Genomic DNA, 19,066 nt, shown 5'->3' with positions numbered 1-19,066 from the left:
CCCTTTGACATATGGACACGCTCACCCCAGTGAGGAGGCAGAAGGGGATGCCTGTGCTTGAGGGACTGCCGCCTTGCCCTCCTGGACCATGGCTAGCTGCCCACCCATCCAGGAGATGACTGTCATTAGCAGGAGGCTGGTCATCTTCATAACAGAAGGTACAACTTCCCAGGAGATGGCAACAGAGAAAGCAGGTTCAGGTCACCAGCGCATCCCTCCACCTCACTTCACACAGCAGAGGAGGAAGCTGAGGTCCGGCAAGGAGACACCTGCTGGGACAGCCACATGGCTGGTGCTGCCCTTCAGCCGCACACTCTCAAGGCAGCTTGGAAAACAAGATAAATGGCCAAGCACGGGGCTCATGCCTGCAATCTCAGCACTCTGGGAGGCTGAGGCAGACAGATCACTTGAGGTCAGGAGTTTGAGACCAGCCTGGCCAACATGGCGAAACCCCGTCTCTACTAAAAATACAAAAATTAGCTGGGTGTGGTGGTGGGTGCCTGTAGTCCCATCTACATGGGAGGCTTGAACCTGGGAGGTGGAGGTTGCAGTGAGCCAAGATGGTGCTACTGCATTCCAGCCTGGGTGACAGAGTCAGACTCCATCTCAAAAAAAAGAAAAAGAAAAAGAAAAAGCATAAAAGATAAAAGCACCTGACCAAATAAAAAGTGAGACATGGACCCTGGGCAATCAATTCTGGAAGGAGGCCCCTTTTTTGCAGAGGGTAGACTAACAATTTGTTTTTATAGGAGACACCCAAATAGTTTTTTTACATAGAGAATTTTCTTAAAAAAGACATTAAGCACACATGTAAGTAAGGGATAGCCTGCTGTGACATTGACCTCGAATGGCTCTTTGGAGCCATGTCCAAACCAGGTTCTGTTTCCTCTCCTACCAGGACTGTCTGCGGCCCTTTCCAAAGTGTTTTTCTGTCTGTTATCTCATTTTTATTCTCATGAGGAGCTTTTACAGGAGGAAGGTGAAACGGGGTCATGCAGCCTCTAGTACTGGCCTGCACTCAGCTCTGAAGACCCGTCAGCTGATGTTTCTGAAACGTCAAATCAGCCCAGAGCCCACGCCACTCCCAACGTCAGTCCCAATGCCTTGGGAGGGAGTGACCTCTGTCCTGGCTGGAAGAGAGAAGGGGAAGGGTGCACAGGCTCCAGCCAGCTCCCATCCTACCTCACCACCCCGACTTCAGCCTGTGCCTCCCCAGGGGCCGGGGGCCAGCGTGACAGCAGCTCGGAGGCCCCAAAGGGCTTTGTGGTTTTTAGACTCCCCTCTGCCTTATTTCATGTGATTCCCAAACTATCCCCTAACAATGGTATTATTTTTAATGTCATATTTCCAGAAAATTAAACTGAAGACCAGAGAGGTGAAGTGCCACCACCATACAGAGAAAGCCAGGGCTCACTGTTCCCCCCAAAATGCTAGCAGAGGCTATGGATGCAAACCCAGGTCCAGGATGGCCAGTGGGGACATCCCTCCTCAACCCCCAGTACAGACTCTGGTGTCCCCACAAGGTGAGGCTGGAGCACAGGACGGTGGGAGTGTGCTAGGGTCTGGGTCCCCTGTCCTCACATGCAAGGCCTGTCCCAGCGCTCACCAGGTCCCTTTCTATCTGATTTTAAAAATCAAGCTCAGGTCCCAGGTTTTCTTTTGGAGGAAGATGTTGTGGAAATAGCTAGAAGTGGTGGTGATACAACATGGTGAGTGTACTAAACCACTTTTAAGGGGTTTTATTTTATGTGCATTTTACCTCTACTAAAAGGAAAAAAAAAAGCAAACCTGAGTTTTTTTAACTGCAAACCTAATTTATAATACCTTATTAGTTTTTAAAAATTATTTTTCAACAAAACTCCCAGATTAAGGGAGGTTTTGGTGGCCTCTTCTACTTTTCTATATCTTCAAAATTTTATCCAACAATCCTATGATGGTAGAGAGTTTGAGTGTCTACTATGCAGGCACTGTGCTAATGAATACTTAACATTTACCTCCCCTAATATCACAGGAGAGAGGCAGAGACTCCGGTACTTGGTTCTTGGCTGCTATGCTATGTGAGAGGAAGGTGTTACATTTATTATCTCTCAATCAGGATAAAACATGGCTAGGACACTCTCAAATATCAGGACCAAAAAAAAAAAAAAAAAAAGCCTTGAAGGAATAGGCCTCTGTGATGGTTAATATACATATATATTTTTTTGAGATGGAGTCTTGCTCTGTCGCCCAGGCTGGAGTGCAGTGGCATGATCTCGGCTCACTGCAAACTCTGGTTCCTGGGTTCACACCATTCTCCTGCCTCAGCCTCCCAAGTAGCTGGGACTACAGGTGCCCGCCACCACGCCCGGCTAATTTTTTGTATTTTTTATTTTATTTTATTTTATTTATTTTTTTTTTTTGAGACGGAGTCTCGCTCTGTCGCCCAGGCTGGAGTGCAGTGGCCAGATCTCGGCTCACTGCAAGCTCCACCTCCCGGGTTTACGCCATTCTCCTGCCTCAGCCTCCCGAGTAGCTGGGACTACAGGCGCCCACCACCTCGCCCGGCTAGTTTTTTGTATTTTTTTTTTTTTAGTAGAGACGGGGTTTCACCGTGTTAGCCAGGATGGTCTCGATCTCCTGACCTCGTGATCCGCCCGTCTCGGCCTCCCAAAGTGCTGGGATTACAGGCTTGAGCCACCGCGCCCGGCCCTGTATTTTTTAGTAGAAACTGGGTTCACCATGTTAGCCAGGATGGTCTTTTTTTTTTTTTTTTTTTTTTTTTGAGACGGAGTCTTGCTCTGTCGCCCAGGCTGGAGTGCAGTGGCCGGATCTCGGCTCACTGCAAGCTCCGCCTCCCGGGTTCACGCCATTCTCCTGCCTCAGCCTCCCGAGTAGCTGGGACTACAGGCACCCGCCACCTCGCCCAGCTAGTTTTTTGTATTTTTTTTTTAGTAGAGACGGGGTTTCACCACGTTCGCCAGGATGGTCTTGATCTCCTGACCTCGTGATCGGCCTGTCTCAGCCTCCCAAAGTGCTGGAATTACAGGCTTGAGCCACTGCGCCCGGCCAAGGATGGTCTTGATCTCCTGACCTCGTGATCCGCCCACCTCGGCCTCCCAAAGTGCTGGGATTACAGGTGTGAGCCACCGAGCCAGGCCTTGTGATGGTTAATATTAAGTGTCAACTTGATTGGATCGAAAGATACAAAGTATTGATTCTGGGTGTATCTGTGAGGGTGTTGCCAAAGGAGATTAACATTTGAGTCAGTGGACTGGGAAAGGCAGACCCACCCTACATCTGGGTAGACATAATCTAATCAATGGCCAGTTTGCTAGAATATGAACAGGCAGAAAAATGTGAAAAGAGACTGGCCTAGGCTCCATCCAGCCTACATCTTTCTCCTGTGCTGGATGCACCCAGTCCCTCCAACACTGGACTTTAAGTTCTTCAGTTTTGGAACTCGGACTGGCTCTCCTTGCTCTTCAACCTGCAGATGGCCTATTGTGGGACCTTGCGATTATGTGAGTCAATACTTAATAATTAACTAATAATTAACTCCCCTTTATATATATATATCTATTCCATTAGTTCTGTCCCTCTAGCGAACCCTAATACAGCCTCTATCAGTCTTTTTTCTTTGTTTTAGAGATGAAGGTCTCACTATGTCGGCCAGGTTGGTCTTGAACTCTTGGCCTCAAGCAATTCTCCTGCCTCGACTTCCCAAAGTGCTAGGATTACAGGCGTGAGCCACTATGCCAGCCTCTTTTTTCTTTATAATTGTATATACTTGCCAAATACTATACAGTATAGGCCAAGAAAGCAAAGGAACTCTTCCAAACTTCAGTTTACCTGGCTGTGGCTTGAGCCAAATGCGGATAAGGCAGGAAACAGCCCACAGGATGTCACTCCTGCCTGGAGGCCAGTTTCTTGGGGCTGGGGTTTTCAAACAGGAATCCTTCAGGAGGGTTTCCAAAAGCAATGAGGTATTTTCTAGATAAACAAGGAAAACTTAAGTGCCTAAGTATACTCTCACTCATTGCTGGTGGAATATAAATTGTTTGAAACTCTATAGGAGGCCAGGCATGGTGGCTCATGCCTGTAATCCCAGCACTTTGGGAGGCCAAGGCAGGCAGATCACCAGAGGTCAGGAGTTCGAGACTAGCCTGTCCAACATGGTGAAACCCCGTCTCTACTAAAAATATAAGAAAAATTAGCTGGGAGTGGCGGTGGGCACCTGTAATCCCAGCTACTCGGAATGCTGAAGCAGGAGAATCGCTTGAACCTGGAGGCGGAGGTCACAGAAGGCTGAGATCGTGCCACTGCATTCCAACCTGGGTGACAGAGCAAGACTCTGTCTCAAAAAAAAAAAAAAGGAAAAGAAAAAGAAAAAAAAAAAGCACATGCCAGATTCCTCAAAAAATTAAACACAGAACTACCATATGACCTGGCAATTCCACTTTTGGGTATATATCCAAAATAACTGAAAACAGGGACTCAAACAGATATTTGTACACCGGTGTTCACAGCAGCACTATTCACAATAGCAAAGCCGCAGAAACCACCCAAATGTCCAAATGAGCAAACAAAATGTGGCACATACACGCAATGAAATATCAGCCTTAAACGGGAAAGAAATGCTGATCTACGCGACGACACAGAAGACGTCATGCTAAGTGAAATAAGTCAGTCAAAACGGGACAAATATTGTATGATTCCACTTATACAAAGGACCTAGTGAGGCAAATTCAGAGACACGGTAGAACAGTGGTTACCGGAGCCTGGGAGAATGGGCAGTTATTATTTAATGGGCACAGAGTTTCTCTTTGGGATGATGAAAAAGTTCTGGAAACGGACAGAGGTGATGGCTGCACGATATTGTGAATGTACTTAATGCCACTGAATTGTACACTTAATGGTTAAAATGGTAAATTTTATACTATGCATATTTTACAGTAGCTATCTATATATAATTTTTTAAATGCAAATATCCTTTGATCCAGCAATTCCACTTCTAGGTTTTTATTCTTCCACAGATATACTTGCACATATATACTATAATAAATACTGCTACAAGGATATTTATTACAGCAATGTTTACAGTAGCAAAAGATCGGAAATAACCTAGAAGCCTACCAAGAGCGCAACAATAAATTATGTTACCTCTGTATAATGACTGAACACAGTCATTCAAAAGGATGTGGCAATGCAATATAGACTTGGAATGCTAAGAGAGTAGGTGAAAAGATCTAGTGCCTGTAATCCCAGCATTTTGGGAGGCCAAGGCAGGGAGATCACTTGAGGTAAGGAGTTCAAGACCAGCCTGGCCAACATGGTGCAACCCCATTTCTACTAAAAATACAAAAATTAGCCAGGTGTGGTGGTGCACGCCTATAGTTCCAGCTACTCAGGAGGCTGAGGCAGGAGAATCACTTGAAGCCAGAAGGTGGAAGTTGTGAGTCGAGGTTGAACCACTACACTCTAGCCCTGGCAACAGAGTGCGACTCTGTCTCAGAAAAAAAAAAAGAAAGAAAAGATTTAGTACAAAAGAGTGAATAGGCTACCGTGTGTGTGTAAATTCTATAAACCTCTGAAAGGGTACATTAAAAAGATAATAGTGACAGGTGATTGGTGGACGGGGCTGGATGGCTAGGGGAAATGAAGGTGGGATGACTTACTTTTCCTAGTATACCCTTTTTCATACTTTTATGATTTTATACACGTATACTTTTGCTATAGAGGATATTACTAGCAGGCCAACCCTCCAGCCAAGAACAACTGTAAAAGCTGGATAAAATACATAAAAACCCAGCTCTTTAAAGGCAATGGAAACAACCAAAGCAGCCAGGACTTGAGGGGCCAAGCCCTTAGGGGAAGGGAAACAGTTCAGTCAGCCCAATGCACTCTGCTGTTTTCCCTTGGGACTGGGGTCAAGAGGCTGAAAAGAGTGCAGTGAGGAGGGCTTTCAAGGGGTTGGAGAAACGAGGACTGTGAGCAAGGATTCCAAGGCAGAGAGAGCAGAGGGGCTAAGACCCCAGGGAAAGAGAACCATACTACAGTGAGTCCGACTATTCCCCTTTAGTATTTGCATGGGGCAAGAGACCAAGAATCCAAGCAGAAATTGGGAGCTAAGAGGCTAAGCTTTCAGCAGTCTCACGTTGCTAAGGAGTTCAAGCTACCATGAGAAAAGGACCAGCCTTCCAGTTAAGACCCCTGAAAAGCTATTTCCTATCTGCCCCTGCTCTAACCATCTGCCACAAGAAAAGTACATCCTCCCTGGAGAGACAACATTATTCAGAACCACCACTATTTCCCCTCCACAACATCTAGTATTTAATTCTTAAAAATGCCTGGAGGCTAAAGGGGGAGGATCGCTTGAGGCCAAGAGTTTGAGACCAGTTTGGGCAACATAGTGACACTCCATCTCTACAAAAAAACCACTTTTTTAATTAGCTGGGCATGGGGGCACACGCCTGCAGTCCTAGCTACTCACAAGGCTGAGGTGGGAGTTTTGCTTGAGCCCAGGAGTTCAAAGATGCAGTAAGCCACTGCACTCCAGCCTGAGTGACAAAGCAAGACCTTGTCTCAAAAAAAAAAAAAAAAAAAAAAGAGCCAAGATGCCAAGGTTTCAACAACAAAAATGCATACCCATTGGTATTATGGTTGTCAGTCAGGAACTTTAAAATAAACGTTTAATATATTCTAAAAAATAGTTGAGAAAATAGGAATACATAGGGAACTGAAGTCCAGTTTTTAAAATCAAATGGAAATTCTAGGACAGAAAAATAAATAATAATTGAAATTGATGACTCATTAGAAGAGTTCAATCACTGATCGGACAAACCAGAGGAAGATAGGATTAGTAAACTGTAGATTAGGTCCATAAAATATTGTCTGAAATGCAGAAAGAAAAAAGATTCAGAAAAAGAAGAGATACTTCTGGAACATGGTAAGAGTCTAACAAGGATATTGAGTCCTAGAGGAAAGGAGCGAATGGGAAGAAGCAATAAAAAGATACTGGCTGAAAATGTTCAAAACTGACAGGAGACATCAAACCAACATTCAAGAAGCTCTGTGAATACTAAGCAGAGCAACTGCAAAGAAAACCCAGGCACAGCATCGTAAAACTGCTGAGAACCAAAAACAAAGACCATTGGGAAAGCAACCACAGGAAAAAGTATGCATTAATGTAACAGGAGCAACAGTCTACCTGACAACTGGTATTTCAACAGGAATGATGGAAGCGGAAGAATAGTGAAATGATGCTTTTAAAGGGCTAGAAGTAAAAAATGGCAGCCTAGAATTCTTTATCTGCAAAAAGTCTTGGTATGATTTGAATGTGTCCGTTCAAAACTCAGGCGCTGCCAGTGTAATAGTATTAAGAGGTGGGGCCTTTAAGAGGGGATCAGGCCACGAGGGCTGCTCCTTCTTTAGTAGGGTTAAGGTCCTTTTAAAAGGGCATCACACGACATTCAGCTAGCCTGCCCTTCTGCCATGTATGGACACCAGAGCAAATGCTGGTACCTTGATCTTGGACGTACCAGCCTCTAGAACTGTAAGTAGTAAATTTCTGTTCTTTATAAATTACCCAGTTTCAGGTATTCTGTTGTAGCAGCACAACACAGATGAAGACAAGTATCTTTCAAAAATGAAAGCAAAATAAACACACTCCTAGGTAATCAGAAATGGGGAGAATTTGATACCAAGAGATCAGCATAAAAGGTAATACTAAAGGGAATTCTACCAGAAAATGAAGCAAAGAAATGGAGAAATGAAGAGCAATTGAGAGGGTAAAACTGTGGGTAGATATAAGTAAAGAATATTAATGAGATAAAAATATTATATAAAATAATCACGATAAGGGCTTGTGGGGTTTAAAATGTTGAACTAAAACATATTACACTAATAGCCAGAAAGTGGGGGGCAGAGGCTTGTGAAATGAAGTTAAAAGGTTGTGAGATCCTTGCATTGACTAAAGAGGTAAGTAATAATTTGGGGCAGATGCAAATATGACATAGTTGACATTATTTCCTTTTTTTTTTTTTTTTCTGAGACAGAGTCTCGCTTTGTTACCCAGGCTGGAGTGCAGTGGTACGATCTCGGCTTACCGCAAGCTCTGCCTCCCGGGTTCATGCCATTCTCCTGCCTCAGCCTCCCGAGTAGCTGGGACTACAGGCGCCCACCACCACACCCGGCTAATTTTTTGTATTTTTAGTAGAGACGGGGTTTCACCGTGTTAGCTATGGTCTCGATCTCCTAACCTCGTGATCCGCCCCCCTCGGCCTCCCAAAGTGCTGGGATTACAGGAGTGAGCCACCGCGCCCGGCGACATTATTTCATTTTTAAAAGATTTTGACAGATTTGGCAGAATACACATTATTCTCAAGTGCATCAAAACTGACCACATGCTAGGCCAAAAATCAAGTTCCAACAAATTTCAAAGGCTTGAAATCAGAGTATGTTCTCTGACCAGAATAAAGCTAAAAAAAAAACATAATTGTAAACAAATCCTCAAGTGTTTAGAAATTAGTGCACTTCTACATCGCCCACGGATCAAAGGCATTTCAATGAAAATTAGTAAATATTTAAATTAAATGACATTGAAAATATGGCATATTAAAACTTGTGAGATAAAGCTCAATGTAATGAGTGACATCTGTAGCATTAAATGCATGTTTTAGGAAAAAAAAGGTTGAAAATTGGTCATCTAAAGTTCTATTTTGGCTGGGCCTGGTGGCTCACGCCTGTAATCCCAACACTTTGGGAGGCCAAGGCGTTCGAGACCAGCCTGACCAATGTAGTGAAACCCTGTCTCTACTACAAATACAAAAAATCAGCCGGGTGCGGTGGGGTGTGCTTGTAATCCCAGCTACTCAGAGGCTGAGGCAGGAGAATCCCTTGAACTCAGGAGGTGGAGGTTGCAGTGAACCTAGACTGCACCACTGAACTCCAGCCTGGGTGACAAAGCAAGATTCAGTCTCCAGAAAACAACAACAATAAAGTTCCATTTTAAGAAGGTAAAAAAGGACACAAATTAAGCCAAAAGGAAAAAAAGGCCATGACAAAGTTTGACTTAGAGATAAGAGGTCGTACGCAGTGGCTCACGCCTGTAATCCCAGAACTTTGGGAGGCCGAGGCGGGCAGATCACAAAGTCAGGAAATCGAGACCATCCTGGCTAACATGGTGAAACTCCGTCTCTACTAAAAGAAAATACAAACAAATTAGCCGGGCATGGTGGCGGGCACCTGTAGTCCCAGCTACTCGGGAGGCTGAGGCTGGAGAATGGCGTGAGCTCAGGAGGCGGAGCTTGCAGCGAGCCGAGATCTCGCCACTGCACTCCAGCCTGGGTGACAGAGCAAGACTCCGTCTCAAAAATAAATAAATAAGAGATAAGAAATGTATAAAGAAGGCAACAAAGATTAAAGGTGGTCTGCCGAACAGGCTAAAACAATAAGCCTTAGCAAGACTGATTAAGAACAATTTTAAAAAGGTACACATTATCTTCGGTAATGAAAAAAAGAAATATCATTATACATTTCAGACAAAAGGTAAAAAGAAAATACTAAGAATGTTATGCCAAAATTTTGAAAATTTGAATGGACATGTTTCTGGGGGAAAAAACCTCTCTAAAACCTATACAAAAGGAAATATAAAATCTGAACAACCTTATTATCTGTGATGGAAACAGAATCTTCCCCTAAAGAACACTCCAGGCCCACAGGACTTCATTAGTGCCTTTAAAAAAAAAAAAAAAAAGACAGGGTCTCACTTTGTTGCCCAAGCTGGAGTGCAGTGGCACAGTCATGGCTCACTGCAGCCTTAACCTCCTGGGCTCAAGCGATCCTCCCACCTCAGCCTCCCAAGTAGCTGGGACTACAGGCATGCACCACCACGCTCAGCTAATTTTTTTCATTTTTTGTAGAGATGGGGTCTTGCTTTGTCGCCCAGGCTGGTCTTGAACTCCTGGACCCAAGTGATCCTCCTGTCTCAGTCTCCCAAAGTGCTGGTATTACAGGCATAGCCACCTGCCTGGCCACACCTACAGGCCAGCCACATGCAGTGACTTCTAAATTTAAGGAATAACCCAAATTATCTTCAAACTATCAGGGGTTAGAAAGAGGGAACACTTCTCAAATTATTTAATGAGTTGGGCATAACTGTAATACCAAACCCTGTCAAGCACATGGAAAGGAAGGAAAATGGCAGGCAGGTTTCTCTCTTGAACAGTCACAGAAGACGTAAGGAGAATGTAGGTAAACGGACACTCACAGGGGGCAGGATTCCAACCTTCCCAGTGGTAACATTCCAACCTTCCCAATGGCCGAGGTGGGCGGATCACCTGAGGTCAGGAGTTTGAGACCAGCCTGGCCAACATGGTGAAACCTCGTCTCTACTAAAAATACAAAAAAAAATTAGTCGGGCATGGTGCCGGGTGCCTGTAATCCCAGCTACTTGGGAAGCTGAGGCAGGAGAATCGCTTGAACCTGGGAGGCAGAGGTTGCAGTGAGCCGAGATCGTGCCATTGCACTCCAGCCTGGGTGACAAGACCAAGACTCCGTCTCAAAAAAAAAAAAAAATCTCTCAAAGGTTTTACATATGGGGATACTGAAGTTCAAAGAGGGGCAGCAACAAGCCCAAGGCCGCACTCAGGACAGAGCCGGGCTAGACAAATTCATTCACTCAGGACAGAGCCGGGCTAGACAAATTCATTCCACTTGGAGAATTATAGGCCCCGGCTGTGTGCCCAGCTAGGCCTGAGGATGCACCTTACCCGTCAACTCCCCCCACACCTCTGCACCTCCCTTCCGCCTAACCTGGACCTGTCCGTCCCGGGGCCACTGTCTGCTCTGCCGGTGCGGCGTGGGCAGGCAGTGCAGAGAAGCACCAGTGTGGCCCAGGCAGGCTGCTAGCACCCTCAGGAGCCCCGGGTCACCCAGGGATGACCCTCTCTGCTGCTGCCCAGGCTCCCTGCGCTGACCCTGCCCAGAGGGAGCATATGGCCCTGGGCGTTAGAAAGCAGGCCTCATGGCCCCGTGCACTCGGCCTACCTCTAACAAGCTCTCCGGGTTACAAAGCAGTTCTGGGTTTCTCATTTGACCCTCAAGAAACCTACAGACAAATGTCAATACCTCCACTTTGCAGATGAGGAAAAGTGAGGCTCTGCAGGGTGGGTAACTTATCTAAATTGTCTACAAGAGAACAGCTCCAGGGTGAGACACAGGGCCTTCCTCATCACACCAGCGGCCCCCACAAGACCGTTCAGTGTGACTGAAGATGTCCTAGATTGTACAATATGAGACAGATAAGAGCGATGCAGACAGACATGCCGAAAACTGCACAAATGTTATATAAAAAGAACGCTCGCCTAGCTAGGTGGTGACACGTCCTTTTTTTTTTTTTTTTTTTAAAGTGTAGAGAACCCAGAGGGATGCCACCACAGTGCGAGATCAGATACAAACAAGAAATGAGACAGTATTAAAAAAAAACAGAAATTAAAGAATGCCTTTCAAGGGGCTTTACAAGCCAGGGAAGGAAGATTCTTTAAATATTCACAGGCCACAGCAGCTCCTCAATAACCACAGGTCACACGGCCCAGGGGAAGGGGGGAATATGATGGGCTACTAAGAAAATCCCCTCCTATGGGGGCCTTCTGAAAGGAATGAGATTGGTAAATGGGGAGGGAAAAAAAACATCCCCAGGACGGTGAAATCGGGGACCCATCAGCTAAATGACTTAGTGTGTGCCTCGGAACAGCACTGTCCAGAGAATGTGAGTGAGGCCTGACGGTGGGGCTCCTGCAAGCCAAGGGCTCCAGAGTGGCCCCCAAAACCAAGGCCCTGTCCACCTGAGTGGCACCATCTATGAAACAGCAGTTTCAGTGCATCAGGAGCACACAGAGCCTCCTGAACACAAACGATGTGGTTCCCAGAGCAGAGAATCATAGTGTCAACCTATTGAGAGCTTGTTTTTGAAGGGGAAATCAACCTATGGATAACAGGAAATTGGTGGATATAATTTCTGGAGACCTTCAAAAAGCATGTGAGATGAATCCAGGCCAAACTATGTAAAAGCCTGAGGGACACGAGAACTGGGAGGATGGTTCAGCCATGGAAGAGACTGGAGGAAAGCCAGGAAACCGAGGCAGGGACAGTCAGGCCTCTCTCCAGATGGAGAATGTAAACAGGGGCATCCCCGAGGAACAGGCTGGTTTCCTTCTTCAGCAGTGACCTCAGATGGGAAGGTAAGGGAGGGAGGAGCTCCCCTGGGTGGGGGCGTGAGGCTGACACACTTCACCCAGCAGGGCCCTGAGGCCGCAGGATGGGTCAAGGCCCCACCCACGGCATGAGCAGGTGCACAGGGTGATCTGCGGTTGGACCAGCAAGAGCGGCAGGGGTGGTGTGACGCGAAGGGATGCCCATGATGCCCCTGACCCTGACCTTGGTCCTGAGAAGGTCATCAGAGAAAGGAATGCAGGAAGTCATAGCTGGTTGCTTGGGCGATGCGTTTCTTTAAATGGAAAAGCTTTACATTACAGAAGCAAAACAAAGCAAAGAGCAGGAAGGCAGACGAGGAGACAGCCGGGTCAAGCAGAAGCAGATTTAGGAGTGAGAGGCTCCCTGAAGCTCAGAAGCTGTCCTCTAATGGCGAGGAGCCCAGAAGGCCAAGTTCAGAAGCAAACACCTGAACAGGGCAGATGAACGCCAAGCCCCACGGAGCCAGGGGCTGCCACTCTGATTCCTCTCCTTCTGACAAGGCCACAGTCCCTGAGCCCAAGCTCCAGGCCGGAGGCCTCCCGAGAGCCTCACCTGCTGCTGGCTCTGCTCTTCCAGGTTCATCTTCACCTCCAGCGACTGGCGGGCCTCCAGGAAGGCCTTGCGGTGCTTGCGGTCAGCCATGTAGTAGGACATGATGCCCACAGCGATGGCACACAGGTAGAGGAAGACGTTGGCCAGGATCTGCACCCCAAGGAAGAAGAGAGAAAAGGCCAGGGGTGAAAGCATGTCTTCAGAAAAAGGGATAGAGGAGGTGGGGTGGGTGGTGACCAAAATCAAACCTCAAGTTGCCCAATGTCCAGGGAGGGGCCCAGTAGAGCCTTGGACCCCAGAGCCTCAGACACCACGACATGTACCATGGATGGGTGGTCCACCCAGGGGCATGGCTCAAGGCCTGAAAGGCTCAAAGATTCCACAAGGGGCACGGTGCAGGCGTTCGAGGCTGGCTGAGGGGCTGTGGTTCCCCCTCCAGCTTCCCAACAAAGCAAGGCTGGCCAGTACCTGCAGCTGTGAGGACTGAGCGGACCCTTTGCCACCCATTCATTCCTTCACGCATTTGCTCAAGCAGCACTGTGCCGATTTGTCGGGAAGGAGGGTGCACAAATCCCGGGTCCCACGGAGCAGGACTGTGTAATCCTAAAAGCTCAGATGGTTTGGGATGCTGCAGGACCCCTGAAGAGGTCCCAGGCTGATTTGGTAGTCACAATGTTTACCTTACACATGTGTCACAGGTTTCTAGTTTTCTGGGATTCACAGGTATCCTCTCAGGTAACCCCACCTGCCAGCAGGTGAGGGGTGCCCAGTACCAATACTCAGGTCTCAAGTTATTGTGGGGGTATCCTGGGACTTGAGGTCTCCCCCACTGCCTGCGAGGTCAGGGCCCTGGCTCAAAGGGCTTCTGGGGTATCAAGTGCCTGTTCCCCATCCCTGGCACCCTGAAGATGCCCCAGGTGTCCTGGCCCACTTCCATAGGCTGTAGGGACTGCAGATCTGATGGTCTGCTGGGGTAACCTTGGGTACAGATCTGAACATCCCAACCCTGCCTGGCGTCCAGGACTGGCTGCCGCTACTCCGATCTTTGGCCATGACTGGGCCCCAACATGTCTGGACCAAGTGCTAATCCTTCCTACTTCTCCAACACCACTGGCCTCAGTAAGTCTTTTCAAGCAAGGCCTCTTTCCTGGTCTGGCTCCTGCAGCTTCCCTGGCGCCAGCTCCACGCCCTTCCCCCAAGGCTGTGGCCACCCTCCCAGCCCTGGTTTCCAGATGCCTGTCTGCTAGGTGTGGTTTCTGGGAACTGAGTTTGGAGTTGAGAAATGGGATGGGAAGAGAAGTAGAAGAATTTCTCAGTTTCTGGCCCTCAGGGGAGAAAAGGTTAGCCTCATGGAGTAGAATGGATTCTGGGGTAGGTGAAAAAGGCAGGAAGTCAATTTTTAATTTTTAAACAAGATGGTCTAACAGACAACAAGGGAGGCTGGTTGTGACATGAATTTTCTCGGTTCTCTTGGTTATGCCATATCCCCTCTGAACTCTGTTGTGTTTCATTAGAGCTGATCAATACTTGCCCTGAGGATCAACCACCACCACACCTGGCAGAATGTTCCTGCAGCCTTCCTGTGGCACTCAACAAGGGCCCGCTGCGTCATGAATCAGGAGGTCAGGCGAGTCTCAGTGCTGGTCAGCAAGTCACCAGGTGTAGATCCCCAAGCTCTGCTGGCATCTGGTTCCAGCCCGTAATGACCTGTTGACCTCTTGGGTCTTAGCAGCCCCAGTCGCCTACCCCATTTGTGGGGCAACTCTGCTGGGGCAGGACAACCCGCCCCTGTCTGAGTGGTCAGTACCACATGGCCTCAGGCCACTCAGTCAACACCTGATTGGCCAAAAAGCTGCCAACATGAGTTGAAGGAGTCAAAGCAAAACCCACAAACTGTGCTGAGCTCCAGACCGCCTCCACCAGCCCAGAGACCGCTCTCCTGCAGGGGCTGTATGGCCTTGGAAGTCTGCCTGCCCCCAAGCTCACGATTCCAGAAGCCAGGAGAGCTGGGTGACAAGGTCAGGCTTCCTCACCAGGCCATACATCAGTGTCCAGGGCTGAGGGTCTCCTGGGCTCTCAGCGCTCTGGGTCCTGGAGGCCAAAGGGTAAGCCGCACAGGGAGGTGGAGGCCAACCGGGAAGCGGGTATCTGGGCTCCAGACTGCCAGGGTCAGTGACCCCGCACCAAGCACCCGGGCCCCGCACTGCCAGGGTAGGCAGGCGACCCTGCACCAAGGGCCCCACACAAGGCAGGCTGCCCTGGGGCCACAACCATTTGAGTGTCACACTGGGCCGAGGAAAGAACTCTGCACTCCGGGGTCTTCCTGCTTCCAGTGGACATGCCCCACCTGGCCATCTCACAGGGACAGATGGGACAGGCTCTATCGAGTGAGCAGTGTTGAGCTTGTGCAAGGAGTTAGTCATTATCCCCCCAGTTGTCCACCTGAGGCCTGCTGTGCAGACCACCAGAACAACTATCTCAGAAAAACTCCACGCCAATTACCAAAGATTATGACCCAAGGCTGGAAGCAGCATCAGACTTGGCTCATGCCTGGTGACCCTCTATGCAGGACAATATTTCTTTCACTGATCTGCAAGTTTTAAAAAATAAAATCCACTTTTTCACTCCACTTGTAGGTACATACAACAGGGGACATAAATTCGGGGGGAACCCTGGACTCTGACCCTGCCCCTCACCAGCTGGGCAACTTTCCAGGTCCAATCGCTACTCGGAGCTCCAGTTTCATCGGTGAGCTGCGAATCAGCTCCCCTCAAAGCTCCCTCCAGCCCTGACACTGTCTGGTCTTTGTCCGCCTCACTTCCGAGGGGAAAAGCAAGGCCAGAAGACCTGACCCACAGAGGCCCAGCCGGGAAGGAGGCTGGAGGCAAGAAGAGGCGGCCAGCTCCCAGATTGGCCAGAGAGTCAGGCTGGCTCCAGTCCCTGAGCCTCCCCTTGCCAACCTGCACTCACAGTTCCCTTCTGGCTCCAGTAAGGCTGGCTACAGGGACATGGGTTTGCAGGTCCCATCCCTGCCAGGGAACTCCCTCCTTGCCTCCCAGGGAGCTCATTGTTACTAGAAAATTCCATGAGTGCCAGGTCTTGGGTTTCCTAGAGCACCCCAATTCTCTCAACTTACTTCAACTGAGGAGGAGGACCCCCTGGGGCGCTGCCCCCCTGTTCTATCCCCATGGTCCCTCTCTCCCACAAAGTCATGGCTACAAGGCCTGCAAGGAGCTTGGCAACCCCCAACACCCCCCCGCCGGCCCCCCATGGGTGTAGCTGGTGGGAGGCTCAGCCACTGCCCTACAGGCCAACTCACAGCCTCCAGGGCCAGGCCACAAATCCCATCGGGTGATGCTGCCAAGCCCAGAAAACCTCAAGCCGGAAGTAGGAGCTGACTTTGAGAGAGAAGATTCCAGAGTGAGCCGGAGGTGCTGTGCTGGTAGTGGCAGAGGCTCCCAACACGGTCACCTGGGAAGATGGCAGCACCTCGGGGGGCTCTCACATAGTGGGCGGGAGGCGAGGGTGGCACAGTCACCTGGGAAGACGGCAGCACCCTGGGGCGCTCACGCAATGGGCAGGAGGCGAGGGTGGCAGCAGTGCTCCCAGGCGACACTGACATGCAGCCTGGGCAGGGAGTCCCCCTCCTGGCCTCAGTTTCCTCACCTCAGCATCACAACATTAAGTCCTAGACACAGGCACGCACTTTGTCAGCCTCATCTCCTCTAACTTTACAGCCAGTGCTGAGGCAGATGATGTCACTCTGGTTTTACAGAGGGAATTGAGACTAAACAAGGTGTTAAAACTAGAGGGTGAGATCTCCCGCATTCAAATCTCATTATTCCGTGGTTCAAAACCCCTCTCTAAAGCACTCCTCAACTTATTTACATATTTCACAACCCCATCTTTTCCCAGAAAGGAGTGGACTTTTTTTGGGGGGGGGCCGGGGGGCATGCGGTGCAGATAGAGACAGGGTCTTACTGTTGCCCAGGCTGCACTGCAGTGGCACAATCAGGGCTCACCACAGCCTCAAACTCCTGAGCTCAAGCGAGCCTCCCACCTCAGCCTCTTGAGTAGCTGAGATTACAGTCACACGCCACTAGTCCCAGCTAATTTTATTCTTTGTAGAGATGGGGTCTTGCTATATTGCCCAGGCTGGTCTTGAACTCCTGGGCTCAGGTGATCCTCCTGCCTCAGTTGCCCAAAACAATGGGACTACAGGTGTGAGCCACCACACCAGGCCTAGAGATTTTTTTAAACTGAAATGTAGATGGTCATGAAGATACCAGCCCTATAGCACTTAGGTGTGAGCTGCACGCATTTTAAATCTGAAACAACACGTGCAACGTTTCCATGGCTTCCACACACAGTGGTGGCCACGATCTCTAAGCTATCAAGATTCAGAAATTTCCTGCTTCATATTTATAAATGTGTATCTCACTTAGCAAAATGAATGTGCCCCTCAAAATATGTCTGTAAAAAGTAAGTTTCACTCCTTCAGCTGTGGGTGGGGCCCTGGGAAGGACGGTGGCGTGACACTGTCCCTGTCCCCAGGGCCAGGCAGGTGTGGCTGCAGGAAGGACTTGATGCTGGGTAAGCAGGGCAGCTGCCACTCCTCTAAAACACATCCCTCAGGATCGCCTCTCATTACAGGTGAAGAACTGAAGACCCAGGAAAAAATTCTGCCTCTGGGGAAAACTTGAACCCTAGGGAGAATCTGAAATAGGTCTTTCACGTCACCATGACACACGGGTTTCTCTGCACCAGGCCCTGAGCTCTGCTGATCTGGGATTAATTTTCCGGTGCTCCCACTCCAAGGTAAGAGTGAGAAGAGACCTTCCTTTTTAGAACTCTTCTCACTCCAGGGCAGCCTTCCCCATACCCACCACTTTGCAAACCCCTCACCCCATTCCACCCCATCTGGCCCGCTTGGCAGGCTCCTGTCCACCTGGGAGCCCTGCAGAGACCTCCCATCTGCTCTGTCACCTGTACTGCTGCACCCAAGGCAGCCCCCTCTCCTCCCCCATGTCCCCCACACATGGCCCTGCCACCGTGTGCGGGAAGACAGGCACTGTCCTCACGTCTGTGTCCTCAGCCCATCCTGGCCCCATCCAGCCCTAGGCACCCAGGAAGCCTCACGCTGTTGGGCGGCACAGATGTGGGTTACGACTCTACACTCACAGACTCACCGCCCACTCCTCCCCGCTTCAGCCTCTGGTCAGCAGGCGAGTGGAGCAGAAGCCATCAGTAAACACGACCTTCCGGCCCCAGGTCCTTCCTGGGACCCAGCTTCGCTGCTTCTAGCCTTCCAGTGAACATCCCGACCTACCCCAATCCACTCCAGCCAGAGGAACCAGGCTCGATCACTCCCCTGAGGACAGCAGACAGGGTGCATTTTGGGAGTGATCTGGAACATCAGACAGAGCGGACCAAGAGGCAGGAAGAGAGGTGTGAACAGTTGGGGAGATCACATCCAATCGGGGTGATGCTGAGGACGGCTTCACGAAGACGTGCGCATTAAAGAAAGATGGGGGGGGTCTCTCTGAAACACAAAGACCAGCTCAGACACCACACTGGGTGAGTGGCACACAGGAGACGCCTCCCTCTCTGGAATCATGAAGAACAACTCATTCCCAGGGCTCCTGCTCAGGGTTCTGCACACACAGGCACCATCTGACCACCAGACAGAGGGAAGAGGCTCCTTGGCCTGGGGCGAGAGAGCTGCGCTCAAACCCTTGCTCCTGGGCCCAGGGGCAACAGCTGTACCCGGCAGCTGGCTGCACTGCCCAGCCCTGGGTCCTGGGACGACTCGCCAAACCCTTGAGGTTGAGAAGCCTGCTCTGGACACGACCAAAGTCGCCTCTTCTTGCCCCGTGACCCCTTTAGACTGCACAGCACCATCAGGCTCTGTGGTGACAGGTGCGCAGCCACGGGGGTCTCTATTTGTAGATCTTTTTACAAGTTTCCTTAATCCTAAAGTTTTCCTGGAAATAACTACTTACTTCAAAAGAATTGTTCCACTTTTTAAAAATATACAACATTTTTAAAATAATAAAATGCATCTCCCAAATGGACAAACACTCAGACTAAAGCATCATCTAACCCATGACAGCCTGACAAAGTGTTTCTAATATCCTGGCTCAGAATGCAACCATGAGAACATTCCTTTACAAAATCCTCCCTCCGGGAAGTTTACGCATTGCGAGATCCGGCACGTTTGCTAACAACCCGTAGGGAAATAGCGCTGCTCTAAGTGGGACAGTCAAGTGGAAGTCACCCCATC

General features: G+C 49.2%; 1 protein-coding gene and 1 long non-coding RNA gene across 17 annotated transcripts in view; one reads left to right on the top strand and one right to left on the bottom strand.

Moving 5' to 3' along the window:
- ADCY3 (adenylate cyclase 3) overlaps positions 1 to 19,066 on the bottom strand; it is a 101,966-nt gene that overhangs the window by 38,571 nt on the left and 44,329 nt on the right. For 13 of the 16 annotated variants that reach the window (XM_077958232.1, XM_028831418.2, XM_028831419.2 and 10 more), the window contains 1 exon segment: positions 12,784 to 12,933. The exons of the other annotated variants lie outside the window; for them this stretch is intronic. In XM_077958232.1, coding sequence (XP_077814358.1) covers positions 12,784 to 12,933 — 150 coding nt within the window. 16 annotated transcript variants of the gene reach the window in all.
- On the top strand, positions 11,365 to 15,091 carry LOC144333883 (uncharacterized). The gene is made up of 2 exons (XR_013403015.1): positions 11,365 to 13,345; positions 14,522 to 15,091. It is a non-coding gene; the product is annotated as an uncharacterized LOC144333883 (long non-coding RNA).

The sequence above is a fragment of the Macaca mulatta genome, chromosome 13, assembly GCF_049350105.2.
Source record: "Macaca mulatta isolate MMU2019108-1 chromosome 13, T2T-MMU8v2.0, whole genome shotgun sequence".
Lineage (NCBI taxonomy): Eukaryota > Metazoa > Chordata > Mammalia > Primates > Cercopithecidae > Macaca > Macaca mulatta.
This window is presented reverse-complemented; position numbering and strand designations above follow the sequence as displayed.